Source organism: Fukomys damarensis, unplaced genomic scaffold, assembly GCF_012274545.1.
Source record: "Fukomys damarensis isolate Sample0158 unplaced genomic scaffold, DMR_v1.0_HiC HiC_scaffold_28, whole genome shotgun sequence".
NCBI classification, from domain to species: domain Eukaryota; kingdom Metazoa; phylum Chordata; class Mammalia; order Rodentia; family Bathyergidae; genus Fukomys; species Fukomys damarensis.
The window spans coordinates 21,420,322-21,448,280 of NW_022900940.1; the positions used below are offsets into that span (position 1 = coordinate 21,420,322).

At 42.1% G+C, this 27,959-nt stretch overlaps 2 protein-coding genes and 1 pseudogene across 7 annotated transcripts in view; 1 reads left to right on the forward strand and 2 right to left on the reverse strand.

Moving 5' to 3' along the window:
* Crtap (cartilage associated protein) overlaps window positions 1–1,048 on the reverse strand; it is a 35,476-nt gene extending 34,428 nt beyond the window's left edge. Inside the window, exons 1-2 of the mRNA XM_010629717.3 lie at window positions 1,026–1,048; window positions 69–470 (exon numbers count right to left, since the gene is read on the reverse strand). Coding sequence (XP_010628019.1) covers window positions 69–470; window positions 1,026–1,048 — 425 coding nt within the window. The remainder of the gene's footprint in view (window positions 1–68; window positions 471–1,025) is intronic.
* LOC104865892 (beta-galactosidase) overlaps window positions 1–27,959 on the forward strand; it is a 123,269-nt gene continuing 95,310 nt past the window's right edge. For 3 of the 6 annotated variants that reach the window (XM_010629653.2, XM_010629649.2, XM_010629652.2), the window contains exons 1-2: window positions 1–52; window positions 2,212–3,539. In XM_010629653.2, the coding sequence (XP_010627955.1) occupies window positions 2,319–3,539 (1,221 nt within the window). In that variant the 5' untranslated portion in view covers window positions 1–52; window positions 2,212–2,318. The other 3 variants (XM_010629651.3, XM_010629650.3, XM_010629654.2) reach the window with 3 other exon arrangements.
* Window positions 12,051–25,818, reverse strand: LOC109118221 (annotated as a pseudogene).

Genomic DNA, 27,959 nt, shown 5'->3' on the forward strand with positions numbered 1-27,959 from the left:
GGCTGACCCTTTCGCAAGACTAGTGTTTCCATTTGTGCTGCGAGCTCGGCAGGTGAGGTGCACCTGACCCTTCCAGCTTGGTTTTTCGGGAGAGGGATTCCAGGTTGCGCGGGTGACTGCCCGCCGTGACCCAGCGCGTGCTCTGCTGAGCGCTCCGGAAGGAGAAAAACCAGGTCCGGAGAAGCCGGGCGATGGGAACCTGGGATGAAATTCTTTCGGGGTGTTCTACTTTTTCAGACATCTCATCCCCCTCTCTCCAGGCCCCGCCGCCTGTGTCTGTTTTTGGTGGGGGGCTTTTGGTTTTTCTTTGCAGGCTGGTGCGCTTTTTCTTTAGAGTTTTGAGGGCCAGATTAAGGGTGGGACGAGACCAGCTGCAGGTGGTGGGCGTCAGCGCTGATGAGCGCGGCCTGGCGAGGCGTGGGGTGAGCACCTGGGAGCCCCCAGGCGAGGCGAGGTGAGGGGCCGCGCACCTGCGGGAAGGGCAGCTAGGACGCAATCAAACGTGGTTTCTACCGCCCTGCATCAACAAATCAACTTTGTTTCCTCCGGAGTTCAGATGGGCCGGGCCTGTGGCGTGTTTTAAGTACATGCTGATAGAATTCTAGCCCGATGACTTAAAAAGTACAGCTTTAGGTGAAAGGCTGTCAGTAACCTATGACAAAATCTATTGGAAACCAGGTTTGAAAGCCGTCCCCCAACCCCCGTACTGGGAATCGATTTTAGGACCTTGTGCTTGCAAGGCAGGTGTGGTGCCCCTGAGCTAAATCGCCCTCCCCCCAGGTTGAAAGTTTTGTACTTGATTCTTTCCACGATTCTGTTCGTAAATCGTGTTGGATGAGAACCGAATCAAAATCAATAGTTAGGTTCAGTATGAATATGGGGAAATTTGATTCGGTTCGCCAGTTTGGTTTGTGACCAGAGTCGTGGAGAGAATTGGGTTTGTGAACCGAAGCACCACTGTATTTGGAAGCAGCTGCTGAAAATGTTTTCATTTGAGGGGAAAAAAAGACTTGTCCCTCTCCCACCTGTGTGATTCTTTTGTCCGCATTTTCGTTTTGTTTTTAAGACAAGCTTTTCTTGATTGAGAGGCCTGGAGTCCCAGCTGTGAGAGCGGCAGGTGAAGAGGAATTAAGCAGGGTAAGGGGCGGAGGGGAAGGCAGATCTTGGCAGTTATTTAAGGGGGGAAGTGGAAGAGATAGGAGTTATGGCTGAGGAACAGGTCCACAGAGCAGCTCTTTGAGTGATAGGTGGCCAGTCTCGCGTGACATCTTCAGATGGGTGGCAAATGTCCCGTCTAAGGCCCACACGGGGAGGCTGGCACTGCGGAAATTCTTAGGTGTCTCAGAGTCCCTCTTGGACCTAGAGCTGAAGAAAGGTACTATTATTTTCCTTTTTGAATTTATGTAGAACAGTGGTCTGGATCTTTAACTGTCCTAGACAAAATTTTAAAATACTAATTTCTGTAGTACATCCATTACACGTTAATAAATATATTTTAATGAAAAATAGCATATTTCTTCTACAGTTCTTCTTAGAGTTGTATTGTTTTACATTGTGTCTGTCTTAATCGACAGTTTTATATCTACTTCTGCATTCAGTCTCTTGCCCGGTCACATGCCTGGAAGCCTCTGGAAAAGTCCACTGTTCTTGAGAGGGAGTGAATGGAAAAAGCACTGCTAACTTAGTATTATTAGGAAAATAGTTTTGACTAAGTGGACCCCCAAGAGGTCTCCTTGGATCACAAATGGAGAACCACTGACTTAGAATACTGTTTTGCTTACTGTCAAAGAAGTTCAGCTCATTGTGGAGAAACTTTAAACACATAGGACCACTATAAAAAAAAGAAAAATTGTAGCCAGGTGTGGTGGTATGTCCCTGCAATCCTAGCACTCTGGGAGGCTGAGGCAGGAGGACCATAACTTCAAGCCTAGGCTGGGCAACTTATCCAGACTCTGTCTCAAAAAGATAAAAATAAAAAAGGATTGGGAATGTAGCTCAGTGCAAAGGACTTGAGTTCAGTCCACACACATGGAAAGAAAAAGTGCTCATCGTGTCATCAGCTGGTGACCTTTACTGGTAGAGTATAGTAAGTGACTGATACTTGAGTGGCTTGGTTTCTAGGTGGGTTGGACAGGTCTAAGCAGCCTTCGGGTTTTGAATGAGGACAGAGATGCTCTATTCCACAAAGCTGATGCGGGTTCCTGGTTGCAGGCGGAGCTGAGCTGGAAGCCTCTCGTTGGTCACTGTTTTTCTAAGGAACTCACCTTCCACCGCCCACCTCCACAGAACTGGCGGGGACTCTTCTAGGAGCAGAGGAAATGGCGCTCTTCAGGCAGCTGTCCCTGGCCTGGAAGGCCACCCTGACTGCAGTCACTGTCTTCGTGTCTATGATCATCTCTCGTTCCTATCTGGCAGAGACCCTTGACCTGAGTGCCTGGCGTTGGCTGTTTCGCCTGCAGCTCACCCTCTTTGTTAACTCGCTCATGCTCATAGGCTCCCTGTACATTTGGCGTAGCACAGTGAGCAACCTCAACCACTCCCAGGCCGGTCAGTCCATCTGTTTCTGGCTTTGGAAGCTGGCCGTTATGATGTTTCTGGCACTGGCCCATTCCAGTTTCTTCACCATGCTCTTTTTGGTGGCCGAGGAACCCTATCTCTTTTCCATGGCAGCCTACTCCTGCCTGGGTGCTTATGTCATCATGCTGTTCTTCCTCTTCATCCTCAGTGGGATGGAGCAGGCCTACCAGCTCTTGGCCTGGCGCAGAGGTAGGGTGGTAGGCAGCCTCGACAAGTCACAGAGGCTGGTGCTCAGGCCTGCCCTGGCAGTGGTGGTGACCGCTGTGCTCAGCGTGATGGGCCTTTTGAATGCTGCCCAGCCCCCAGCTGTGAAAACTGTGGCAGTGCCCATCCATCAGCTGCCTCCTTCTATGAACAACCTCAAGATCGCACTCCTCTCAGACATCCACTTGGGGCCTACCGTGGGCAGGACGAAGATGCAGCTGTTTGTGAAGATGGTGAATGTGCTGGAACCAGATATCACAGTGATTGTGGGTGACCTCTCTGATTCGGAAGCCTCTGTCCTTCGGACGGCTGTCGCTCCCTTAGGCCAGCTTCATTCACGCCTTGGCACCTACTTTGTCACAGGCAACCATGAGTACTACACATCAGATGTCACTAACTGGTTTGCCCTGCTGGAATCCCTGCATGTCCGGCCTCTTCACAATGAGAATGTAAAGATTTCTGCAACAGGGGCCCGGCATGGTGGCGGTGAAGGGGAAGGTGATGACTGGATCTGCTTGGCAGGGGTGGATGATATCGAAGCAGACATCCTGCACTACTCTGACCATGGCATGGACCTCAGCAAGGCCCTGGGGGGCTGCAGCCCAGACCACACCACCATCTTGCTAGCCCACCAGCCCCTGGCTGCCAAGAGAGCTCTTCAGGAGCGGCCAGATATTAACTTGATCCTTTCAGGGCACACACACGCTGGGCAGCTCTTCCCCTGGAATGTGGCGGCTTATCTCCTGAACCCCTTCTTTGTAGGTCTCTACCAAGTGGCCCAGGCTACATTTGTATACGTCAGCCCAGGCACGGCCTACTATGGGATACCCATGCGGCTGGGGAGCAGGGCGGAGATCACAGAGCTTGTCCTGCAGCACGCTCCCTGAGCCAGCACTGCCCCGGTGCCCCTGCCCTGCCCCAGCCTTCACCTTCCATCCCTCCTGAGAGTGATTTGCCTGCTTTACCTCCTGCCGAGCCCTGCTGACACCCCCTTGGTCGCAAAGCCTGATGTGAACAGCGAGGCTGTTCACACTGAAGAGAACAGACATCTGTCTCCCAGCTGGTGTGGAGTGAGGTGTCCTGCAGAGCCAGGGGGAAGAACCACAGCATTGAGTAGCTGCAAAGGGACACCTTTAGGGTGCTGGGCCAGGAAGGGGCAGGAACATCTGCTGCCTGGTGGTGGGGTTTTTTTTTGTTTTTTTGTTTTGTTGTTGTTGTTGTTGTTGTTGTTTTGAAACTGGGAATTGAACTCAGGGTCTTGTGCATGCCAGGCAGGCTTTGTGCCACTGAGCTGCATCCCTGGCCCTCTTCTTGGTGTTTTTAAACCCTCATTAGAAGTTAGGTGGTTTCCAGAATCTCTGATCCAGAGTGGTGTTGGTAGGTAATGTGGGAGAACAAGCAAGATGAGGCGAGTTTTTGTTTCCCTTCTTGGTTCCACTGGAGTTACCTCTGTTGAGGGCATCAGCAAAGCCTGCTTGAACCCAGAGCCTCTCCTGTTTGGGCCTTGAGATGCTGCTGGGCTGGGGTTGGCAGGAGAAGGAAGAATGAGCACTGTGGCAGGGGATGGTGCTGCTGCTACTGCTGCGGAACTCGGAGTTTCACTTCCCTTCTCGTTTTCTGTAACACTTGGGGGAGGATAGCATGGGTGGGCTGCTTCCCTGTTTAGCGATGAAGAAATGAAGGCAGAGAGAGATATGGGCAAGCGATGGGATAAAGTATGCTGGAGGGTAGGGGTGTAGCTTAGAGGTAAAGCACTTGCCTAGGAGGTGGGAGGCCCTGGGTTTGACCCCCGGGGCCTCAAACAAAAGCAAATTAAAAACTCAACAAGCTGTATTAGAGATTTGGGGCTAGAATCCAGGTCTTCTACCTCCCACTGAAAGTTCTTTCCATTCTGATGGTTAAAGAGCTTTATTAGTTACATATGAATACAATATTCTACTGCAGTTAACCACAAAAAAGAACAGACAGACGAGGCCATAAAACAGTGTTGGTGAACTGTTAAGAGATTTCAATGATAACAGCCCTCTGTGGCACGCATGCCATGGGCTCACCACCACTGCCGTAGAATCTGTTGTTCCTTCAAAATGTCAGTTGAAACTGACTTCACTTTACCCATAGCTGCATGGAGCAGAGTCTGGATTCAGTTGTAGGCAGCCTACTACATTTGAAGATGAGTCAGAAAACTAGAGCCTCAACTCCCGGCATTTTGTGGAAAGCTGTTTCACCTCAGCTACTGGTGCAGAAATTGAGGCCCCTTCCCTGTGGAGAGCTGGCTGTAGAACCAGGGAACTGTTCTTCCTGCTGGATGAAGTCCAAGCCCCCTGCTTTACCCCACAAAAGCTGCCCTTGGGGTGGTAGCCCCGGAATAATAGGACCATTTTGTCTGGCCTTTGGACCCATGGAAAAACTGGTAGGAGTTACGCTGTGGAGTGACTCCAAACCTGTTGACCTAGCTTTTGAGAGATGCTCAAGAGCCTTGATTTTGGACTGGAAGTAAGCACCCGTAGGGAAAGGCCTAAGGAGAAGACTGCAGGCCTGGGCTCAGCGCCAACTTCTTGCTAGGTGATTTTTTTAGATTTGGGACTGAGTCCTTCCAACAGGGAGCAGAGACACCCCCTCTGCTTGGAAGGGCTTACCCTGCTGCTCTCTGGTGGGGGGCAGCATTGAGTGTGTGACTTGATCTCACAGAGCCTTGGCTTCCTTCCTTCAACCCCAAAATGAGACTAGTTGTAACTACCTCAAGATTGTTCTCTTGGAAGGATATAAAGACAGGCATGAGTTCCAGATGGCGCAGTGCACACAGCCAACACTCAGTGTTAGGTTAATTTTTCACTACCACATAGGGCTTGCTAAAGGACTAAGCTGGGCACAGGTGCCCTGAGAATTTGTGGAATGGCCAGTCTCAGGGAATTGAGCAGGTAGCAAGTCAGTCAGAGAGTTGTCATGGTAGCGGGTACCAGGACGCTGCCTTCCTCTGCCTGCATTAAAATCTCCTTGTATATTCTCTGCCTGGCAGATGGAGTTTATTTTCTCCTTACTGTCCTGATGTGCACAGGGTTTTTGGGAGATCTAGGAGACCACCCCTTTTTGTTCCTGGGTAGCCGGGGTATTGACAGTAGGCCATCTAGTCAAGTCTAAGAAATATCTGAATTGAGGCTTTGATGGCTTCCTCTTGTTTTCTCCCTGTGTAGAATGAGAGCAATGGAAGGGACCCTGGAGAGGCTTTTTAAAAATAAATTTTTTTGTGCCAGGCCTGATGGTCCACACCTGTAATCTTAGCACTTAAAAGGCTGAGGCAGGAGGATCACCATGAGTTTGAGGCCAGCGTCGGCTCCATAGCGAGTTCAGGTCCACTTGACCTACATAGCAAGCCCCTGTTTCAAAAACAAAAACAAAACCTCATTCCAGGCCAGCTTGGGGTGCATAGCAAGACCTTGTCTCAGAAAAGCAGAAGCAAAAAGCATTTTGTGGATGATGGGATACCAGGAGGGATTGCAGCTCAGTGCTGTTTGCTGACTCCCATCTCCAGGGCAACGCTCCCAGCCTGGCCACCCCTCCATCTTCAGGAAGACCGCCTTTCCAATTGTGACCCGGCTGCATACTTGGCAATTGTTATTACTGCTTTTCGTTTCTTTTTTGTTTTGGATTTCACCATACTAAACTAGTTGGTGCCGTTTCATTCCTCCATTTTGGTGTAGCATTTGACTTGTCTACTACACTCATTACATTACTGCTTATTGATTTCTGGATGTTTCTCATCAGTATCTAGGGCTTGATGTAATTAGCTTTCATAGGTTGTTATTTGTTGTTTGTTTTGGGGGGGGTTGGTTTTTTTGATTGTTTCTTTTTACCTTGTATCCTTGCCTTTTTTCTTTTGGATGCCATCATTTTGTGTACTGGGTACCCTTTGTTCACTCTGGAATCCACTTGACCCCTTGAAGTAAGTCCATCCCCATATGGCTGAGAAAGATCCATACTTTCTTATACTTGATTTGTAAATCCTGACTGGTCAGGTGTTTTCCCATAGAAAGTTCTCCATTACTGTCCGGATGTGCCTTGGTCAGCAGCTCCCTGTAGCACTCTTCGCCCTCTCTGTTCGGTGTTCTTTCTTGAATCCAGGCCCTTCACACTGAGCTATATCTGCAGCCCTTTCTCATTTTTAAATGTTGAACCTTGCTAAGTTGCCCAGGCTGGACTCAAACTTTCAATGCTCCTACCAGCCTTCCAGAATATAGCCTCCTGCAAGTATAGGCATGTGCCACTGCACCCAGCTTGTTCAGTGTTCTTAATCCTTTTATTATACTGCCATTGTCACACTGGATTTTTTGGTTTGTTTTGTTTTTTGGGTACCAGGGATTGAACTTGGGACCTTGTGCTTATGAGGCAGGTGACGGCACCACTGAGCTAAATCCCAGGCCCCACACTGTTTTGTTTTGTTCATGCTTGCAGGAGGAGTGGTGAAGACTATGTACTTGAAGCTTGATCATTCTTTTTAAATTATAAAATGTGTGCAGGGCACATTCCTTGGTTGCATTTGGCACGTGTACATAACACATCTTCCTTCCTTTTTCATCACCTTGATCATCCTTTAAATTTTCAGTTTCTTAATGTTAGACACAGATTGACATGTAATGTTTTTAAAAAATTAATAACGTGTGTAGTATGCTATTGTTACAAAATCTCAATAAGTTTTAGGTACATTTCTCAGCACAGAAAAATAAAATTAAATTAAAAAGCATAAGTGTATGTCGTGATTATATCCAATGAACTAACAGTGGTTTTAATATCATGTAATACTAGTCAAGAGATTTGGAAATAGAAGCCAGATCTTCTACCTCTTAGTGGAAGTCGTTTTTCTGTTGAGTTTTGTTCTTTTCATGTTTTTAAATCCATAACCTGCAGTGGAATCTTACTGGATATGATAGTTCTTTTTTTAATCTTTTTGAGGGCCCTGCCCATACTGTGTTCCGTAGAAGCTGCACCGTTTTTGCAATCTCACCAGCAGTGCACAAATGAATTTCTCTACATCCTTGCCAATGCTGGCTACTTTTTGTTCTTTTTTCTTTTAACCTTTTTACAATAGCCATGCTAATGTGCATGGGGTGGTACTTTGTGGTTTTGAGATGATGAGTGATGTTGAGCATTTTATCCTATGCTCATTGGCCGTTCATAAAACCTGCTTTTGGAGAAATATCTGTTCAAGTCCTTTGTGCTTTGAAAAATAAGGTTATTTGATTTGTCGTTGTCATTGTTGAGATGTAGGAGTTCTTTATATATCCTGAATATTCCTTAATAGATATATGATTTGCAGATATGTTCTTCAGTTTTGTAGGTTACCTTTTCACTCTATCACTTGTGATTTTTGATGCATAAGAGTTTTTAAGTTTGACGTTCCATTGGTTTATCTTTATTTCTTTTTTATATTACTGGGGATTAGGCCCAGGGTCTGACATATGCCAGGCAGACACTCTACCACTGAGTTATAGCCCTAAGCCTTTAAAAGATTTTTTTTTTTTTTTAATGTGAGACATTTTGGCTAAGTTACTCGGGCTAGACTTGAACTTTAGATCCTCCTTCCTCAGCTTTCTGAGTTACTGGGATTACAGGAGTATGTCACCCTGCCCATTATATCTTGTGTGTGTGTATGTGCGCGCGTGCACACACGTGCACTTTTGACATCACATCCAAGAAATCATTGTCAAGCTCAGTATCATGAGTATTTTCCTTATGTTTTCTCCTAGGAGTTTTATACTTTTGAGTAAAACATTTAGGTCTTTAATCTGCTTTGAATTCCTCTTTTGGGGAGTGTGGTGCTAGGGATTGAACTCCCTAGGGCTTGTGCCAGTTAGGCAACTGTTCTGCTGCTGAGCTATAGCCCCAGCCCTCCTGGAATTGAGTGTATATTGTGTAAGATAAGGATCCTAGTTCTTTTTTTTTGAGACAGGATCTCATTTTGTAATGTAGGCTGGCCTTACCCTCACTGGGTAGCCCAGGATGGCCTTGAACTCATGGTTATCCTCCTGCCTTAGTCCTCCAAAGCCTGGGTATGCAACACCACACCTGAACCACATTCTTTTGCATGTAGATACCTGGTTTTCCCAGCACTATGTGCTGAAGAAACTGTTCTTTCTTTGTTGAACAGTCCTGGCACCATTATTTAAAGTCATTTGACCATAGACAAGAGGGTTTATCTTGTACCTTCTGTTGTTCTATTGGTCTGTTTGTCTTTATGCCATTATTATGCCATTTTGGTTACTGTAGCTTTGTAATATGTTTGGGAATGAGGACTTAGGAGTCTTTTGACTTTCTTCTTTTTCTCTATTGTTTTGACTATTCAGAGTCTTTTGAGTTTGACTATTAGGGTGAATTTTTCTCTCCTTCCCTCCCTTCTTCCCTTCCATGCAGAGGGGTCTTACTATGTAGATCACGCTGCCCTTGTACTCATGATCTTCCAGTCTCAGACTCCTGAGGGCTGATGATACAGGTGTAAAACACAAGAATGACTTTATGATTTCAATAGGGACACGTTACTGTCTCTGAAGATAGCTTTGAGTCATACGAACATCTTACAATACAATATTAAGTCTTCTAATCCATGAAGACTAGAGTAGTATTTTATAGTTTTCAGTATCCTTTGCCTCCTTAGGTTAATCCCGGAGTTTTTATACTTTTTGATGCCTTTGTGAATGGAATTGTTTTATTAATTTCCTTTTAGGTCTGTTCATTGTTAGTGTATAAAAATGCAACTGATTATTGTGTGTTGATTTTGTATGCTCTAACTTTGTTTTATTCATTTATTCTAAGTTTCTGTATAATCTTTAGAGTTTTCTCTAAACCCATGTCATCAGCAAAGAGATCATTTTATTTGTTCCTTTACAGTTTGAATGTCTGTTATTTCTTTCTTGTGTAGTTCTCAGAATTGTACTTCGCAAATTATATTGAATGGAAGTGGCAAAAGCAGGCATCCTTGCTGGGGATTTAACCCAGTGGTGCTGCTGCCTGCCTCACAAGTAAGTGCAAGGTCCTGAGTTCGATCCCTGGTACCAAAACAAAACAAAAGCAGGCATCCTCGCCCCATTCCTGAAATTTTTTTTTTTTTTTTTTTTTTGGTACTGGGGATTGGACTTGAACCTTGCACTTTCGAGGCAGGTAGCAGAACCACTGAGTTAAATCCCCAGCCCACTCCATTCCTGATGTTAAAGGAAGATTTCAGTCTTTCATCATAAGCTATAGGCTTTTCATATATGGCCTTTATTATGACAAAATAGTTTTCTTCTATGTTTTTTCTTCTGTGTTTTCATCACAAGGGAGTATTGAGTCTTATCAAATGCTCTTTCTGCCTCCATTTTGGTTTTTGCCCTTCATTCTGAAAATGCAATTGCACTAATATGTGTGTGTGTGTGTGTACTTGTATGTGTATAGCAGGGATTGAACCCAGCGCCTTTGCACTGAGCTACATCCCAGCCCTATTTCTTTATTTATTTTTATTTTAATTTTTTTGAGAATAGGTCTCACTGGGCCAGGGATTTAGCTCAGTGGTTCCGCCGCTTGCCTTGCAAGCCCAAGGACCTGAGTTCAATCCCTGGTACCAAAAAAAAAAAAGGAGAATAGGTCTCACTAACTTATTGAATTAACTGGACTGGGCTTGAATTTACAATCTTTTTGCCTCAGCCTCTCAGAATGCTGGGATTATATGTGTGTGACACTGTGCCTGGCCTTACTGACTTTCATGTGTTGAACCATTCCAGGAGTAAACTACTTGGTCAAGGTGTATAATGTTTTTAATGTATTATTGAATTATTTTGTTGAGGATTTTGTGTCAATATTCATCAGTGATTTTGTTCTGCCGTTTTCTCATCTGGTTTTGCTATTCGGATAATATTGGCCTCATAGAACATGGAAGTGTTCTTTCCATATAACTTTTTGGAAGAGTATGGAGAAATTAGTTATACTTATTTAAATGATTGGTACAATTTCCCTGTGAAGTCATCTGATCCCGGATGGGCCAGCCTTCTCTTTCTTTCTTGTGTGTGCCAGGGGATCAAATGCAGGAGCACTCTACCTTTGAGCTACATCACCAGCTCTTTTATGTCTGTATTACATTTTTAATTTTTGAGACAGGATCTTGCTGAGTTGGCAAGGCAGGACTTGAACTTGTGTTCCTTCTACCTTATGCTCCCAAGGTGCTAGGATTACAAACATGTGCCACCACACGTGGCTGTTGCTGAGTTTTTCTTTGAGATTTTTTGGTTGGTTGGTTTTTATATTTTTTTTCCCCCTTTGGTACCAGGGATCAAACTCATGATCTTGTGCTTGCAAGGCAGGCATGGTACCACTGAACTAAATCCTTGGCCCCTCTTTGAGGTTTTGATTACTGATTCAGGCTCCTTCCTGGTTATTACTGTGTTTAGATTTTCTGTTTTTTTCACAAATCATGGTACTTTGTGTATTTCTAGAAATTTGTTCGTATCTTTTAGGTTATTCAATATGTTAGTGTAGAATTGTTCATGGTATTCTCTCCTGTCTGAGTTACTTTTCTCCTTGCTAAGACAAAATACCCGACACCCAAAGTGAAGGGAGGAAAGTTTATTTGGCTCACAGTTGGCTGACTCCAAAGCAGGATGACATGGCAGAGGGACATCATGGAGGAGAAACAGCTCATGTTGGGCAGAAGGCAGCAAAGCAAGTGAGGGACCTTAGCAGCTCTTTCCTGCCCCTTTTATACTTTATCTAGGCTACAGAGATTAGGGCGGTGCTAAACCAATCAGCGGATGGATTTATTAATCAATACCCTTAATACCAGCACCACACACTCTAGATTTAGCCACCTCTGAAGAAGCCCCACCTACAGTTGGGTGATATTTTGAGGGGACATCTAGACGCAAACCATAAAATCTTTTAACTTTTTCTGTGACATTGGTCGTAGTGTCCCCTTTTTCATTTCTGGCTTTAGTTATTTGAGTATTCTCTCTCTCTCTCTTTTTTTTTTTTTTTTTAATATAATTTAACCAAAGGTCAAATCTTTAGCAAAAGGTCAGATCTGTTCAAAATTCCAACTCTTGGGTGTATAGTCTCCTACTATTTTTCTATTTCCATTTTATCTCTGTTCTAATTTTTTTTTGGAGGAGGTACAGGGGATCAAACTCGGGTCCTTGCACTTTCGAGGCAGGCGGCGGAACCACTGAGCTAAATCCCAGCCCTCTGTTCTAATCTTTTCTTTAAATGGAAAATACAGTATTTTATTAATTTTTATTTAGGAAGTTAAACTTTTACTTTATTCCAATGTTTTCTTCAGAGGTAGACTTTGTTTTTATTTCTGTTAGTTCTTCTACTCAAGCTAGAACACTTTGAATCAAATCAAATGTGAAAAGAGCTGAATACAGTACCTTAAGCTGCATTTCACAAGGTATATTAGGAATCTCTTCTCTACCTGTAGTTACAGAGCAAAGGTTCTTAGACTTCTGGCCTACTCGTTATTTTCTTGGCTGTTTTTAATTTCTGCTTCACAGTGTGCTTTTGACATATTAAGTCCTGTATGAAATGGCTTTAAGAAATTATTCTCAATCTTTCCAGATTCTGTCCACAATCCAGTTTGATTGTCATTTTCATTACCTTTGACCACCAAATACCTCAATAAATTTAATACAGCCATAATCCTATCTGAGTGTTGTAGTAAATCTGTTTCAATACCCTCTGGGACAAACACTACCAAATCTAGAAGAGAAATCAGCTGTGGTTCTGTGAACCATTTGTTAGGTGTTTTCTTAAATGACATATCAATTTGATTTTTGATATTTTCAGTAATAAAGGCCTCCACACCTGAGTGATTACTTGTATTCAGTAAGCACCTGAGGTGCAGTAAGGAAACTCTTGATTCTGAGTACTGGTAAAATAGACTGTTATTGTCTATTCTCAGTAAACCACTCTCCAGTAATTCTAATCCTTTGGACAAAACAGATTCTTCTGTTCTTTGCAAAAAGACTTCAGTATGCCCCATGTTAAACTGCAAAATGTATGAAGGGCTTAAAACCATTGGCAGCTGAGCAATTATAATGCCCTGAACAAATACTAGATTTGCCAGAGAGGCCATAGAGTCTGCTAATTGTTTGTCTTCTTCTTCCTTGAATTCAAGGTAATGTCATATCCTCTTTTTGCCTCCATGATTAAAAATAACTTTTGGAAAAGGGTATCTGATTGCTGATAAAAAAATTCTGTGAAATAGGTTTATTAAAAAAGGAAGTTATTCTAATCTTTTATATCCCATCTTCTGCTAGCTTTGGATTTACTTTATACTTTTTCTAATTTCTCGGGGAATTATGTCTTTATAATTCTTTTTTTTTAATTCAGGATCTAAAAACAAGTTCTGCATATTGTGTGGCATAGTTCTTATGTTTCTTTAGAAGCTGGATAGATTTAGATTCAACTCTTCCTCTTTTTTGGTGGGAAGAATCATTGCCTCAGAGGTGCTAAGATTGCCCTGTGGGCCCGTATGTTACCCTCGGGTCCCTTCACTAGAAATTCTCTCATCATCTTTTTGTCTAATGGTTCAGCAGTCATTGGTGATTGTTGCCGGAGGTTATTTCACTAGGGAACACAAAGTTATATCTTCAGTTCTGTCCTGCATTTACTCACTGTGGTTCTTCTCTTAAGAAGTCCCCTTATCAGTTGGTTACTTTAAAAAAGGTCTGTAGTAAAGACAAGAGAGATGCTAGATTCTTTCATTATTTATTAGTTGTTAGCATTGTGAATTGGTTCCCTAGAAGCCTCCCAGGATGACCAGTAAACTTTTCTTTTGGGTAAATAGGAATATTATTATGAATCTGGATTTTTATGTGTGTGATGTTTTTATTAATTGAAATGATAAATCTTTATTTGTTTTTGGTACCGGGGATCAAACTCAGTACCTTGCACTTGCCAGGCAGGCATGGTGCCACTGCTAAATCCCCAGCTCTGAAATGATAAATCTTTTTTTTTTTTTTTTTACAGTTTTTTTCCCCCCAGTAAGTTTATTGGTACGTTTAAAGCAAACAATACAGTTACATTTATCATTGGGATCTTGGACCTTTATCTGATGTGTCTTGGATTTTATTTTTCCCCCACATCCCTGCCTTCCCTTCTGAAATGATAAATCTTAATGTTCAGAATACCCATCTTTGGCCAGTTGGAGCCCCTTCAAATTAGTTTCTATGTTATTTTGATCTCATTATATTTTTTAAGCTTATTTTGTATATACTCTGCTACAGTCTTACTTAATTTTTTGAAACAATCCTGGTTCTCTTTAATGAGATCTATTTATACATCATAATTTAGATGCTAGATTAGTACCTAGTTTAAATTGCTACTAGGTTGCCTCTATATTGCTTAGATGATTGTTTCTGGTTAGTATCATTTCTTAGCTGTTTCAGTATGTATTTGTAGGACATAAAATACTTTTGTAGAATTTTTTTTAATACCCTGTGATTACAGGATTTTCATTTTATTTTCTTTTGCTTTGTCTTTTCCACTGAAGTTGTGTTTGTTTGTTTTCCTGAGACAGGGTCTCACTATGTTGTTCAGGCTGGCCTTGAACTCACTGTATAGTCTAAGGCTGGCCTCAAACTCACAACAACCCTCCTGCCTCAGCCTCTTGAGTGCTGGAATTACAGGTGTATGCCACCACACCTGGCTGCACTGAAATTTTTTAAAAAACTTCTCTGATAGCCTGTTGTTATTACTCATTTACTTTATCCTACTACGTAGCATATCATAGGTTTTAATAGTAATACCAGTGTTATTACTAAGTTGACGTCTGTTGGATATAGTTTTTCCACCTAAATGCAATTCAAGCTGAACTTTTATTCCAGGATAAAGACAAAATATTATTTCATATTCACTTGAAACAATTTTTTTCTTGTGTGAAAAGTTAGGTGTTTATTTTTAAATAATTTTGTCAGCTGGGCATGCTGGTGCATTCCCGTAATCCCAGCTACATGGAATGCTAAGGCAAGAAGATCATGAGTTCAAGGCCAGCTGGGGCTACATAGTGAACCTTGTCAAAAAAAAAAATTGCTTTTTTTTTTTTTTTGCTTTATATTTCTAAATTTTATTTTGTTTTCAAACTGTGTACTTATCTTTATTCAGAGATGAAGGGGCAGAATTGAATTTATAAATGTCCATAAATCCAGGAGGATTGGGAACCAATCTAAAGCTTTTTATTTCTCCTCCGTTTTGCCATTTCCCTTTGCCTTATATCATAACTCATCTCTTTTAGTCAGTCTTTTGGAACATGGAAAAAATATTTTAAAAGTTAAGTTTATCTGTAAATTTAAGGTATACAAAATAATGGCATTCATCATTGGAAATTTGTACCTTTACATAATCCATCTTAGTTCTTAATTTTCCCCCATTCTCCTGCCCTCCCTTCAACTCCTCCATCCCTTCCTATCTACAAAGACTTTGGGAAAAAATACTTTTGGCACAAAACAGTCATAAATAAAAAAACTGAGTAGAATGTGTGAGCTAGAGCAGATCGTCCACAAATTCCTCACCGATGGTTGTCCCTGTTCCCGGGGTCGTCTCACGTGATCATGCGTCCCTAACAGTTGCTCCCGCAAAGGCTCTTCGCTCAGGCATGGTAAAAGCGTGTTTGATGGGACCTGACGTTGCGTCTTTGATCTGTGAAGTGAGCACTCTGAGAAGCCCATGTGCCCTGGCCTTAAGCCCTGTGGTGCTCACAGAGGAAGAGACTTGCGTCTCTGCCACCCTGGAGCTGAGTAGCTCATGCGAGACTCCAGTCTCCCGGGCTTCTGGGGTGAGTTGAAAGTGTGTTTGGGGTGCCAGGGATGGAGACCCATTGAGTAGGCGCTTGCCCGTTATCCTGAGTGACTCAAAGCAAATCATCCTCGAGGAATGGGCTTGACACATAACCTGTGATATCGCTGAGCTTTTATTTCTTTACCAAGTCAAGGAATGTGTACAAGTAATGAAAATATTATTATTTTTAGTCCTGATGATTAGGAAATTTAGGTGGTATTCACATTACCTGGATAATGTGAATATTACATTATGTTTAGTAATAAATAAATAACTTTTTAAAGAATTACACTGGTCAATAGTAGGCCCTTGATGTATTTTCAGCCCAGGAGTGTTTTGTTTTACTATTTTTTTTCTCTCCAGTATTACATATTATTATGTATGTATACAGGAGGGCCTCAAAAAAGTATGAGTTTTGTTTTGCTTTTGTTTTGGTTTGGTTTTTTTGAGACAGGGTCTCACTATGTAGTTAAAACTGACCTGGAACTCACTGTGTAGCCCAGGCTGGTCTCCAATTTACAGCGATCCTCCTGCCTCAGCCTCCCCGAGTGCTGGGATTACAGGCATGCACCACCACCACACCCGGCTTGGAATTGACCCCATGAAGTGTAAATACTGATGCTACCACACCCCTGTAAAAGTGAAGTAAAAGTCTATAGGTTCAGTACTCCACCCAGTACCATTTCATTGAGAAGGGGCAGAAATCTGCACACAGGTGCAGTGGTGGGTTGTGTTTTGGGGGAATAAACTTTGAAAGCACCATCCTTTTCCTTTTCCCACATTTCTTGATCACCTTACTTCTGTCAGTGGTGCCACGCTTAGGAAGCTCAAAGGAAGCTGGCTTTTTATGTTGGATCTTGTCAGGCCTTAAATATTAAAAGATGTCACTTTGGATTCACGAGGTGCATTTTCCCCACGTATGTTGGCCGGAACGGTCAACACTTTACAAATTGTCCCTTGTGATGCTGTCTCTGCAGCTATTATTATGAATCCTTTCTGTACTGCTTTTCCAGAATTCAATTTCAGAGACTTGTGCCTGCTCCCCTGGTCCAAATAACATGGTGTCCTTCATTTTTCAGATCAGTTGGGGTCTCCCATGTGATAGAACTGGGCGGTTAACATATCCCTGGGGCAAGGGAAAGTATTCTTTCTGCTATCCTGCTCACCCAGGAACAAACTGCCTTTGATCCTTTTTATCTGGAGTGTTTGAAAAGATTGGAACACTAGCTACAGACCAAGTGCTGGAGGCTGTATTCTCTGTCCCAGTACTAATCTCATGCCCACTGGTGCCTGCCATTGGAGCTATGGCTGGGTGATTTGGTAGCTCAAAGTCGTGCACCTTAGTCTTTCGGGGCTCACAGGTGATTTGAATGGTGATATGGTGAGAGTGATGTTTAAGTCTTGATGGAAGAGGCATTAATAACTGCAATTCGAGAAGGATTATGGTCTTGTTTAAGATTTATCTTAGGTGGAATTGAGTGAGGAGTGGGCAGTTCCAGAATTTCCATTTGACTCATAAATGCTTTTGCTCATAGCAGGGTGTGGTGTAATCCCAGTGCTCTGGGAGGCTGAGGCAGGAAGATTCCAAGTTTGAGCGAGCCCAGCCAGGACAATTTAGCAAGATCATGTTCCAAAATTTAAATAAATAAACACAGTGGAACCTCAGTTCACAAATTTAATTTGTTCTAAGGTCTTGAAAAAGATAGCTACTTTTGTGTTTGCCCGGGTTGTGTTTGTCACCCAATGCAGAGTTTGCAAACAAAAGTGTTTTGGCAAATTGTACTGTTTGGAGCCAAATTGTTGGTAAACAAAAACATTTGTGAACCAAGGTACCACTACAAATGAGTGAATGAATGGTGAGGTGACTCAGTGTGAAGGGGCTGGATTCATTTCCTAGTAATGCAAAGAAAATAAAACAACACGTGCAAGACTCTCACTCATCATGAGAATTCTGGTGGCTAATTCAGATCATCTCAATTTGCACTCAGGACCAGGGAAATAACAATAGAATAGGCCCTCTGACTTGTTGGACCAAGGATCCCTTTATCCCCAGACTTCCTAAAAGTGGTAAGGACAGGAGTGGCATTTTACACACTTGGTACTGGTGTCAGGTCAGGCGGCGCTGAACAGACCTCAGAAGGCATCATCAGCCTTTTGCTCAAAAGCTCTGGATCTTTAAAATTTCTTTCCTCAGGACACAGGGACACTGGGTCCCACTGTGGGGAACATTGGAGGAATATTTATTGTGTGCACCTGGGGGTGGCACTGTAGGGTACTTTCTTGCTTTTTAACTTTATTTTTTTAGTACAGATTCATCATACGTGTTGATCACATTCATCATAGGGAATTTGTACATGTGCATTATATATCTTAATTCTTTTTCCCCCATCTCCCACCCCTCCCTTCAGCCTGTCTTCCCTTCTGAATTTACAAGGCTTTGTTCCATTTTCTTCTTTCCATTCTTTTTTTTTTTTTTGGTACCGGGGATTGAACTCGGGTCCTTGTGCTTGCAAGGCAGGCGGCAGAACCGCTGAGCTAAATCCTCGGCCCCTACGCTTTCCGTTCTTTTCCCTTCCTTCCCTGCCTCCTCCCCTCTCCCTTGTTCCCCTTCCCATTTGAACACATTCTTCCTGCTTCCCAATATCAATCCCCTATTATGCTTCTTTTTTTTTTTTTTTTCTCTTTTGGTGCCAGGGATTGAACTCCAGCCCTTGGGCCCTTGCACTTGCAAGGCAGGTGGCAGAACCACTGAGCCAAATCCCCAGCCCCCCCATTATGCTTCTTATTTACTCTTACACAAGGTCTCTCACACAAGAGAAACAGTGCAATATTTAAACGTGTATATCTGATTTATTTCACTTAAGATTGTGATATCCAGGCACATCCATTTTCCTACAAATGACTCAAGTTTAGCCTTCTTTGTGGAAGAGTAGTACTCCATTGTACAAAAATATCACACTTTAGTTATCCATTCATCTGTTGATAGGCATATGGGCTGTTTCTAAGATTTAGCTATTATAAATTGTGTTGCTGTGAAAAGAGTGTGCATGTATCACTGTGGTATGATGCTTTTAACTCTTTTCCGGAAGATACCTAGAAGGGGAGTAGCTGGGTCAAATGAAACCTCTAGTTTTAGTTTTTTGAGGTTTCTCCATACTGAGTTCCATAGTGATCACACCAGTTTACACTCCCACCAGCGATGGAGAAGGGTTCTTTTTCCCCACAGCCTCACCAGCATTTGTTATTGTTTGATCTCTTGATGATAACCATTCTTTCTGGGATGAGATAAATTCTCAGTGCTGTTTTAATTTGCATTTCTTGAACGATTGATAATGTTAAGCATTTTTTCGTATATTTATTTGCTGTTTGTACTTCTTCATCTGCGAAATGTCTATTCACTTCAGATGCCCATTTTTGGATTGGGTCTTCACATTTGGAGTGCAGTCTTATATTTTTGAGTTCTTTATATATTTTAGATGTTAGTCCTTTGAGGATGTAGGGTACTTAAGAGGATCCTTTCCACCAATTTGGGTAAATGTCAGAGGACTGGCTCAATGCCAGGAACTGGATGAAGGCATAATTTTCTGCTGCACATGATTGGAATCAGCCCACCACCCCAGTACTAAGAATTGAACCCAGAGCCTTTGGACTGAGCTACATTCTCTACCCTTCAAAAAATTTTTTAAAAAAATATTTTGTGGGGCAAGGACCCGAGTTCCATCCCTGGTACCAAACAAAAACAGAAACAAAAAAATATTTTGTGGGAGAATCTTGCTATGTTGCCCAGGCTGGGCTTGAACGTGTTATCTTCTTCTATCAGTCTCCCAGAGTGCTCACAAGTTCTTTTGCTTACAAGTTCTTTGTTTTTAAAATCTCACTGAACATGTCAAGCAGCACCTGCGCTGACTCCACGGCTGTCTCACTTGGTGGGAATGCTGTGGTTTAAGAGCCATTGCCTAAGGTCACCACTTGTTACTACCTGGCCCTGCTGGTCACTGTGACAATTGTGCTTACTACTGACGTTCATACAGGTCCCTCCTTGATCATGCCAAGATCTCATCATCCTCAGTAGTAATAGGGACTTTGGGTCATGCCGGCATCCTCTGACTTCCTTTGCCTACAGAGTAGATGGCACCAGGAGGCTCCTCAGGAATGCGAGGTCCCTGCTCACCAGGGTATTCCCTAGTGAAGGGAGTGCTCTCTGGGTCCTCTCGGCGTGTTTAGTCAGATGGCAGGTCACCATTGTACACACCCACATCCTTGAGCCATCCCATACCTTCCTTGGAAGGCAATGCCAAGGCAGTCTTAGCATCTTCACTTTCTATAGACAGGTATCACGTCAAGGTTCCAGGGAGCCACCCTGCCAACATAGGAATGGAATTCAGCAGCTGTTACCAAGATGACATCACGTGAATCATGGGAGAAGAAACAGACCATGCCAATAACTTCCCCCATCCAGTATTATAATCTGCTCCTTCAAGACCCATTCCCGGTGCCCTTCCATGCTTAAGTCCTGGGCCTTAGTTTTCTGGTCAGGAGATGTGGGTCTCTATGAACATTGCCCCAGAGGCCTCTGGCATTCCCAGGGTGTTCTGAGTACATGGTTGACCTGTGCCTGTCAGTCTCTTTCTTCAGAGCTTCCAGATCTGAGCTGCCTGTAATCTCAGCACTCTGCCTCAAGTTCAAGGCCAGCCTGGAATATATAGTGATAACCTTTCTTTTTTAAAATTACTTTTATTGGTACATTTTAGGTGTACAGTGTAATGTCATTCATCTTTGGAAATTTGCACCTTTACATAATCCATCTTGGTTCTTATTTTTTTCCCATTCCCCTGCCCTCCCTTCAACCCCTTCACCCCTCCCTATCTACAAAGACTTTGTTTCCATTTTTTTCTTTTTCTCGTATTCTGTTCCCATCTTTCATTTCCCCTGCCCCTCCCATTTCCCCTTCCCCTTTGCACCTTTTCTTCCTATTTCACATTATCTATTATACCTTTTAGTCCTTATTTACACTTTCAATTTCTTACACTAGAGAATTGATTAGGTATTAACACGTCCGTCCTATTTATTTCACTTGAGTGTCACTTCAATGTGCATCCGTTTAGATATGTCTCTAGTTTCTCATTCTGTATGGCTGAGTAGTACTCCATTTTTTTTAACCACATTTTCTTTATCTAGTCTCCTGTTGATGGGCATTTGGGCTGCTTCCAAGTTTTAGCTATCACAAATTATGCTGCTATGAACATCGGTGCACATATATCACCGCAGTATGAGGTTTTTTTGTTTTTGTTTGTTTGTTTGTTTGTTTTTGGTACCGGGGATCAAACTTGGGTTCTTGCACTTGTGAGGCAGGTGGCGGCACCATTGAGCTAAATCCCTGGCCCTAAAATTCAAATTTTTAAATTATAGGGTATATAGCTCAGTGGTAGAGTATCTAGCCTGTGGAAGTCTCTGGACTTAATCCCCAGAGCTGAAAGAAGGAAAAGATTGTACAGCGTGGTTATCACTCTGGGCAACAGGGACATGATTCTGTGAAAAGCTTTTGGAAAAGCACATAAAGTCATTGCGTGCTTACCTGAAAAACAGGAGAATACAGTCATTCACCCTTTTTGTCCCTAGTAGTTGAGAGTTGCTTCCAGAAGCGTGGATTCCCCAGCACTCCTGGGCTCCTGTGCCCTTGGTGTTGAGGCAGGAGTGCAAAAACGACAGCAGGTGTGGGTGTGAAACGCTCAAAGTATATTGAGTTTGTTTGTAGAACCGCAGCTAGTATGTTTTCACAAACACTTCCGCCTCCTCCCTCTTCACCCTCCATGTCTTGGAGACCCTTCCACAGTGGCAAGGGTAAAGTACTCACTGCTCAGGAGCTACACGCCATTTCATGGTGCACACACGTACATGTGCACGTGTGCAGATAGAACGTAAGCCACACAGCCACCACGCACTTTGTCCGTTCACTTTTCTACTTTGTCGGTGATTTACTAGGAAAGTTTTTCAGACATATAGAGGGTTGGAAGATCCTGCATCAAGACTCTATCATTTAACATTACTATCCCTCTTATTTTTGGATGCATTTTAAACTAATTTGTAGAAAATATATGGACAATGAAATGCATATATTGAGAGGACCGTTTCATAAACTTTAACAGATGCCTACACCTGGATAATCCAAAGCCCTTATCTAGCCATAGACTATTATGAATACCTGAAGAAAGTTTTTTTTTGTTTTGTTTTGGAGACAGAGTCTAACTATGTTTATAGCTCAGGCTGGCCATCCTGTGGCAATTCTCCTGCCTCAGCTTCCTGAGTGCTGGGATGAAACATGTTGCCATACCTGACAAGAACTTGCTTCTTGTTGCTTCCCAGAAATACTTATCCCCAATCTCCCACAGATACTATTTTTTGAATGTGTCCCCCAAAATTCATGTGTTGGGAACTTAATTCAATTGATTAATGTTATTATGGGAGTGGGTTTGTTAATCACAAGAGAGGTTTTGTTATTTAAAAATGAGTCTGTCTTTGTCTTTGTGTCTGTGTCTCTCTTTCTCACTTTTGCACTCTCTTCTTTCTCCCTGTGTACATCTGCCCTTCTGTGCTAGGGATGTCCTAGAATGAAAGCCCTCAGACCCAGGACTTCCCATTTTTTGTTCTTTATATATTACCCAATCTCAGATATCCTGTTTTGGCAGAACAAATGGGCTAAGATAACAGTTAACAATGATTGTGATTTTTTTTTTCTTCATCATTGATAATTTAGTCACTTTCCAGTGGCTGGGACAAAATACTCTGAAGAGGGATTTATTTTGTTTCATGGTTTTCAGAGAATTCAGTCTATGGTTGGCTGGCTCCAAGGCAGAAACAGCATGGTAGAGGGGTATGGCAGAGGAAATTTGTTCACCCTGTGGCAGCCAGGAAGCAGAAAGAGAAAAGGGAGGAGCTGGAAATGAGAATACACCTCCCCAAGTCAGGCCCCCAGTGATCCACCCCTTCTGACCAGGCCCACCTCTGAACATGTGATTTTTGGGGGACAGTTTAAACTCTAACATTCTTCCTTTGGTCCCCAAAAGGTTCATATCTATCTTGTTTATGTGTTTAATCCTTTTCTAAGAGTGGCCAAGATCTTCACAGCTCCAGCATTACTGAAAAGTCCTAGTCCAAAATCTCCTCTGAGTCTCAAGGCAAATTCCTACCTAAGAGCCACTGTAAAAATCAAAATGAAAGTTAAACACTTCCAACATACAGTGCCACAGGGTAAACATTTCCTTTCCAAAAGGGAGGAATAGAGGAATAGAAAGGAATTAGATCATAGCAAGGCCAAAAACTCAGCAAGGCAAACATTAAATCTAGTAACTCTATATCCAGCACCTGTGGAAAGTTGTGGTGAGATGCGAGCTTTGAAAGACTTGTGTGGCCCTGCCTCTGTGATGCTATGCTGCTGGTTGCAACACAAAGGACCTCTTTCTTTGGCTGGTTCCACTCATTGCCTGTAGCTTTCCTCACTTCAGGCCATCAGTATTCTTAGCATCTCCACCTTACTGGAGTCTCCACTGCGCTTTCAGCTTCACTCTTTTTTTTTTTGGTACCGGAGATGGAACTCAGGACCTTGTGCTTGCAAGGCAGGTGCGGTGCCACAGAGCTAAATCCCTGGTCCCTCAGCTTCACTCTCACACTTCATGCACTGCCATGTCCAGGGCATTTGACTGTCTTCCCAGTCCTTCCTTTGAAATCTCAGTAAAAACCTTTGTGACCCCACAACTCTTACATTCTGCACACCAGTAAAAGTAGCATCATGTAGATGGCACCAGACCCTTGGGTCTGCTGCCAGATCAAGCAGTAGCCAGGCCTCCTTGGACCATGGCTGCAGCAAACTCTTGAGTGCTGGGATGGATGAGCACAGTGAAATGAACCCAGGGGACCAATTCCCTGGGAGACCCTTCTTCAGCAGGCATCTCGGTCACTCTTCTCAAATGAAAGGTTTAAATTTTACACCCTTGAGCCTGGGGTAGGTGGGATATTGCTGATTTTTTAGATGCCCGCAAGGCATCTCTCTTCTTGTCCCTGTACAAAATATTTTGTTCCCTTTTAATGGCACCAGTCTCCTCAGCAGCCATACTTCTTTTTGGCCCCAATTTTTACATGTGGTTCCCGCTGGGCCCAAATTTAAATTTTTTTGCTCGCTATTTTGCCCTTGATTCTCATAATAAATCTGGCTAAAAACCGCAGCAGTACCCATACCTCAACCTGAATGTTGAGCTGTCTTGAAATTTCTCTGCCAGATTGATTAGACCACTGCCCTTAATCTCCGTTTCCTGCAGAGAATGAAAACATGGGCAAAATTTAGGCTTTTTTTTTTCAAAGCCAGAGTGTAAGACACGTAGTATCTCATACAATTTCCAATAAAGTCATCCTTTTCAGCTGAAACCTCATGAGCTTGGCTTTTACTTTCTGCAGTCCTGTCAGCATCCTGGTCTTCTGAGGTCCAACCAGAATCACCCATCAGGCCCGCTTACAGCATTCTAAGGCTTCTCGAAGCCTGTGTTTCCAAGTCTTTCCAAACTCCTCCCTCAAACCATTTCCAAAGACTTCTAAACCACTTAGTTAGGTACAATCTTGGGAATGACCTCACTTCTGTTATCAGTTTTCTGTATTAGTCACTTTTCCGTCACTTGGACAAAACACATTACATTAGGTCATTACTCCTCGTGCCTTCTTTTTGTTTTGTTTTGTTTGCTGTTTTTCTTTTTGGCTTATAGTATTTTCAGGCAGATCTTAGATGTCGTGTTATTCCCCTTACATATATTTCTGTATCCACCTTTAACTGATGATAAATGTTTTCTTTCTCATAAATATCATGCCATTGGTATATGAATTGTGGTAGAATTGATGATAATTCTTTTAATGCTATATGACTTGTGGTGGCCCAGCCATCACAACACGAAGATGCCTGAGTTGGGGAGTGAGGATTGAGAAAAGACAGCACACTCAATAGTGTGGAGACAAGAAGTCTAATTTATTTCACAGAAACAGCTCTTTTTAAAGGCACACCAACAGGAAGCACCAAGCAACTACTTGTATGCAAAGACTGGATTTTCTGACTCTTACAGAGAACATCAGATCTTTGGCTATCTCTTCGAGTTCCTCCTATCACAGGGTCAAAGAACAAACATTTAATAAAGTCCTTGAGCCAGGCATGGTGGTGCACGCCTGTAATTCCAGCACTCAGGAGGTGGAGGTAGGAGGACTGTGAGTTCAAGACCCTCCTGGATTAGACAGCTCCAGGTCAGTCTCATCTACATAGCTGAGACCCTGTCTCAGAAAAACCAAATAAACAGACAGAGTCCTTGAAAAGGAACAAATGTTACATAGATTGTATCAATGCCTTAATGGTAGAAGAAGAAGTTATTTTTCCAATGTCAAAAGCCACCGGGCCATGGCTGGCCCCCACAATTCCCCCTTTTTATTGTATTTAGAGCAGGGACTTTCCCAGCTCAGCAGAAAGACTGTGCCTGTCTTAGGTGAGAAATGTCTAGAGAAATCCTTTACCCATCATCAAGCCATGAGAAGTTTAATACTCATGCTCTGTCTTAGGTTGGATATTTCTCCACAGTTCTCTTACCCATCTTTGACTACCAGCCTCTGCAGGGGTTATACCATGGGTTGTGAAGGCTTGACATGTAGCTTTCTCTACCTCTATCAACGTTTGTAAACCTTGATCTTCGTACCAGGACTCATTAATTTTTATAGGCATCATTACAAAGGGAGGTTGTCTCAAAACCATCACAGAATGAAAGGACGTCATCATCTCTGAGAATATACAGTTGGTCAATTTACAATTAAAACAGCTGATGTGTTATATTCATCAGTTTCATGAACAATCTCTATATTTCTTACTAATAACATATAAGGAGTGTTAACACAAGACATTATATTAGAGGCCTCTATGCCAAAAATATTGAAACTAAGGCTAGTAACTTTGACATTTGACCGTAAGCATATTTCTCCCAATGCAGCAGCAAGTTCCCAAATGTCGGTTTGAGGAAAACTTGAATCTCCACCAAAGTCCAACAGAAAGGCTAAGTCTGTGGAATTTCCAAGTGATTAGTCCAAAAACTTTCAAGATGTGCCATTAAATATCAGGCATATAAGCCCAATATCGCTGGATAGAATTACTTCCGGGAAACATTTGTAGGGTATTAAGATGATCCACATGATGAACCAATCTCTCCGGCAGCCATCCTGCTCTGTCATGTTCCAAAGCATAAGGAGAACCCTGAGGATGCCAGAATCTTTCTGCTGCTGAATGGCCATGCTTATCAATTTGAAAAAAATTTAAAACATAGGTAGCATGATTTATTTAAATAATCTCTGGGTTTAGAAGGGGTACAATTCCCCCTTTTTTATTTTTTGTAGTTACACCTTTAATGTGCCATGGGCTCATTTAGCAATGTCTTGTCTTTGTAACATCTATTTGTCAAAGATGATTTGGAAGCAAGCCCTGTGGGTTAACTCTATAGTGGAGAGCAGGGGAGAAGACCTGGCTCAAAAGGTTGTCATAAACAATATGTTGGAAAGCCTGCATGGTCAAACAGCATGAATACATTTTTGTATACCAGAAAAGTAGCAATATTTTAAAGATAAACATGTTATAATAATATATTTAGAATTGGGCCTTTTGATAACCAATGTAAACATTTTTAACAACATACTTAACAAGGCATATCTTTTTATAAGGCTATGAAAATTATTTGAGTGGCTCCCATTAGGGAACAAAGATCAGAATAAATTGTCTGAGCAGCTGCTTCTTTATTTACCAACAGGAGTGTACCCAAACTCAAGTTTATATTTAATTATCTTTTAAGTTTTTTATTTAATCCTATACAGCCAGGTTGTAGAAATTAACAATTTGTATTTGATGTCATTTCGATCAAAAACATAATCGGACACTTTTGAACATTTAGACAGACAAACATATAAGACCATTTAAACTAGAGTGCACTCAGATGGTTTTGGCCAATTGAATTATAAAATCTTTTAGTTATGAGTAGTCAAAGCTTTTGCAGGTCAAAATTAATAAAGATCTCTTGTAGAATTAGGGTTAAAGGAATGAAAACTCTCTTGACTGTAAATGTAAACCTTTTGTAACAGACAAAATCAACAAGCAAGCATAAATAAATCATTTCTATACACCTTCTCTATACACTTAGGCCTTCTGATCTTGTATATGTTTCTTTACCTGTTTTTAACAAAATGAACATACAAAACCTTTCATGTTAAAAGTAACTCTTACTTATAGCTTTCCTAATATTTTTCTATCTCATTTACTATTAACCTTCTATAACAAACTTCAGCTCAAAGTGTCCTTTTTCTGTTCTCAGATTGTTACATCTTAAAATTTGACTGGCTACCAATAGAACAGTATTAACCTTGAGTTTTTAGAAAAGAGCAAGTTAACCCTATAATCGCAGTTTAAGAATTTGCAATGCACAAGAAGTGTTACCAAAACTAAATAGTTTCCACTAGCAGCTGAATGTCAGAGCAGAAGTTTGATCAACTCCTAGGCTGGGTTGTTTTGAAATCTCTTTCTTAGTTATGTGGAGTCCAAGGGCCGCTGCAGTCTGGCGGACCTCCTGGAAATGGTCTAAAATCAAGGTGAGGAGGGTAAATGAGCTCCCTCCCATTTTATCAGAAAATTCAGTATAAGCAAACAGACAAACAAGGGAACAAAAGAGGCTGAACAGAATGTAAAACAGACAAACCAAAAGAAGAACCATTATGTGTTTTTATTTTTTGAGGTATTCCTAAAGTGGAAAAACAATATATACAGTGAGCAATAACATGTTTAGTAGCCTTTTCTGTTTGAGCTGAAGCAAGAATAAATCTTGGAAAAAGTGTCAACAACAACATGTACATACCTTTGTTTTCCAAACTCCATTACCTGAGTAACATCCATTTGCCATAATGGATTAGGAAGCAAACCTCAAGGATTAACACCATAATGCGGAACAGAAGAAAATTGAGGGCAAGTGGAGCATTGTTTAACAATTTGTCAGGCAGCTTCTTGAGGAATCTGAAATTGATATCTAAGAGTATGACTACTTTGGTGATGGAGTTGATGAGATTGACAAGCTAAGTCAATTTTAGAAAGGGCAATAAATTTTGGACCATCAGTAACATAAACAGCTTTTCCATTAGAGGATCCAAATAATTTTTGGAAAAATGAAGTATTGAAGGTTCGCAAATTGTAACAATTTATTAGGTGGATAATGAAATTTAATTTGGTCTGAGAAATATGTAAATGCAATAGCCCAGGAATCACAATTCTGAAACAGCCAATCTAATTGTTTTCCTGTAAATGGGATTACAATAATGGAAGGTTCTAAGCCAAAATA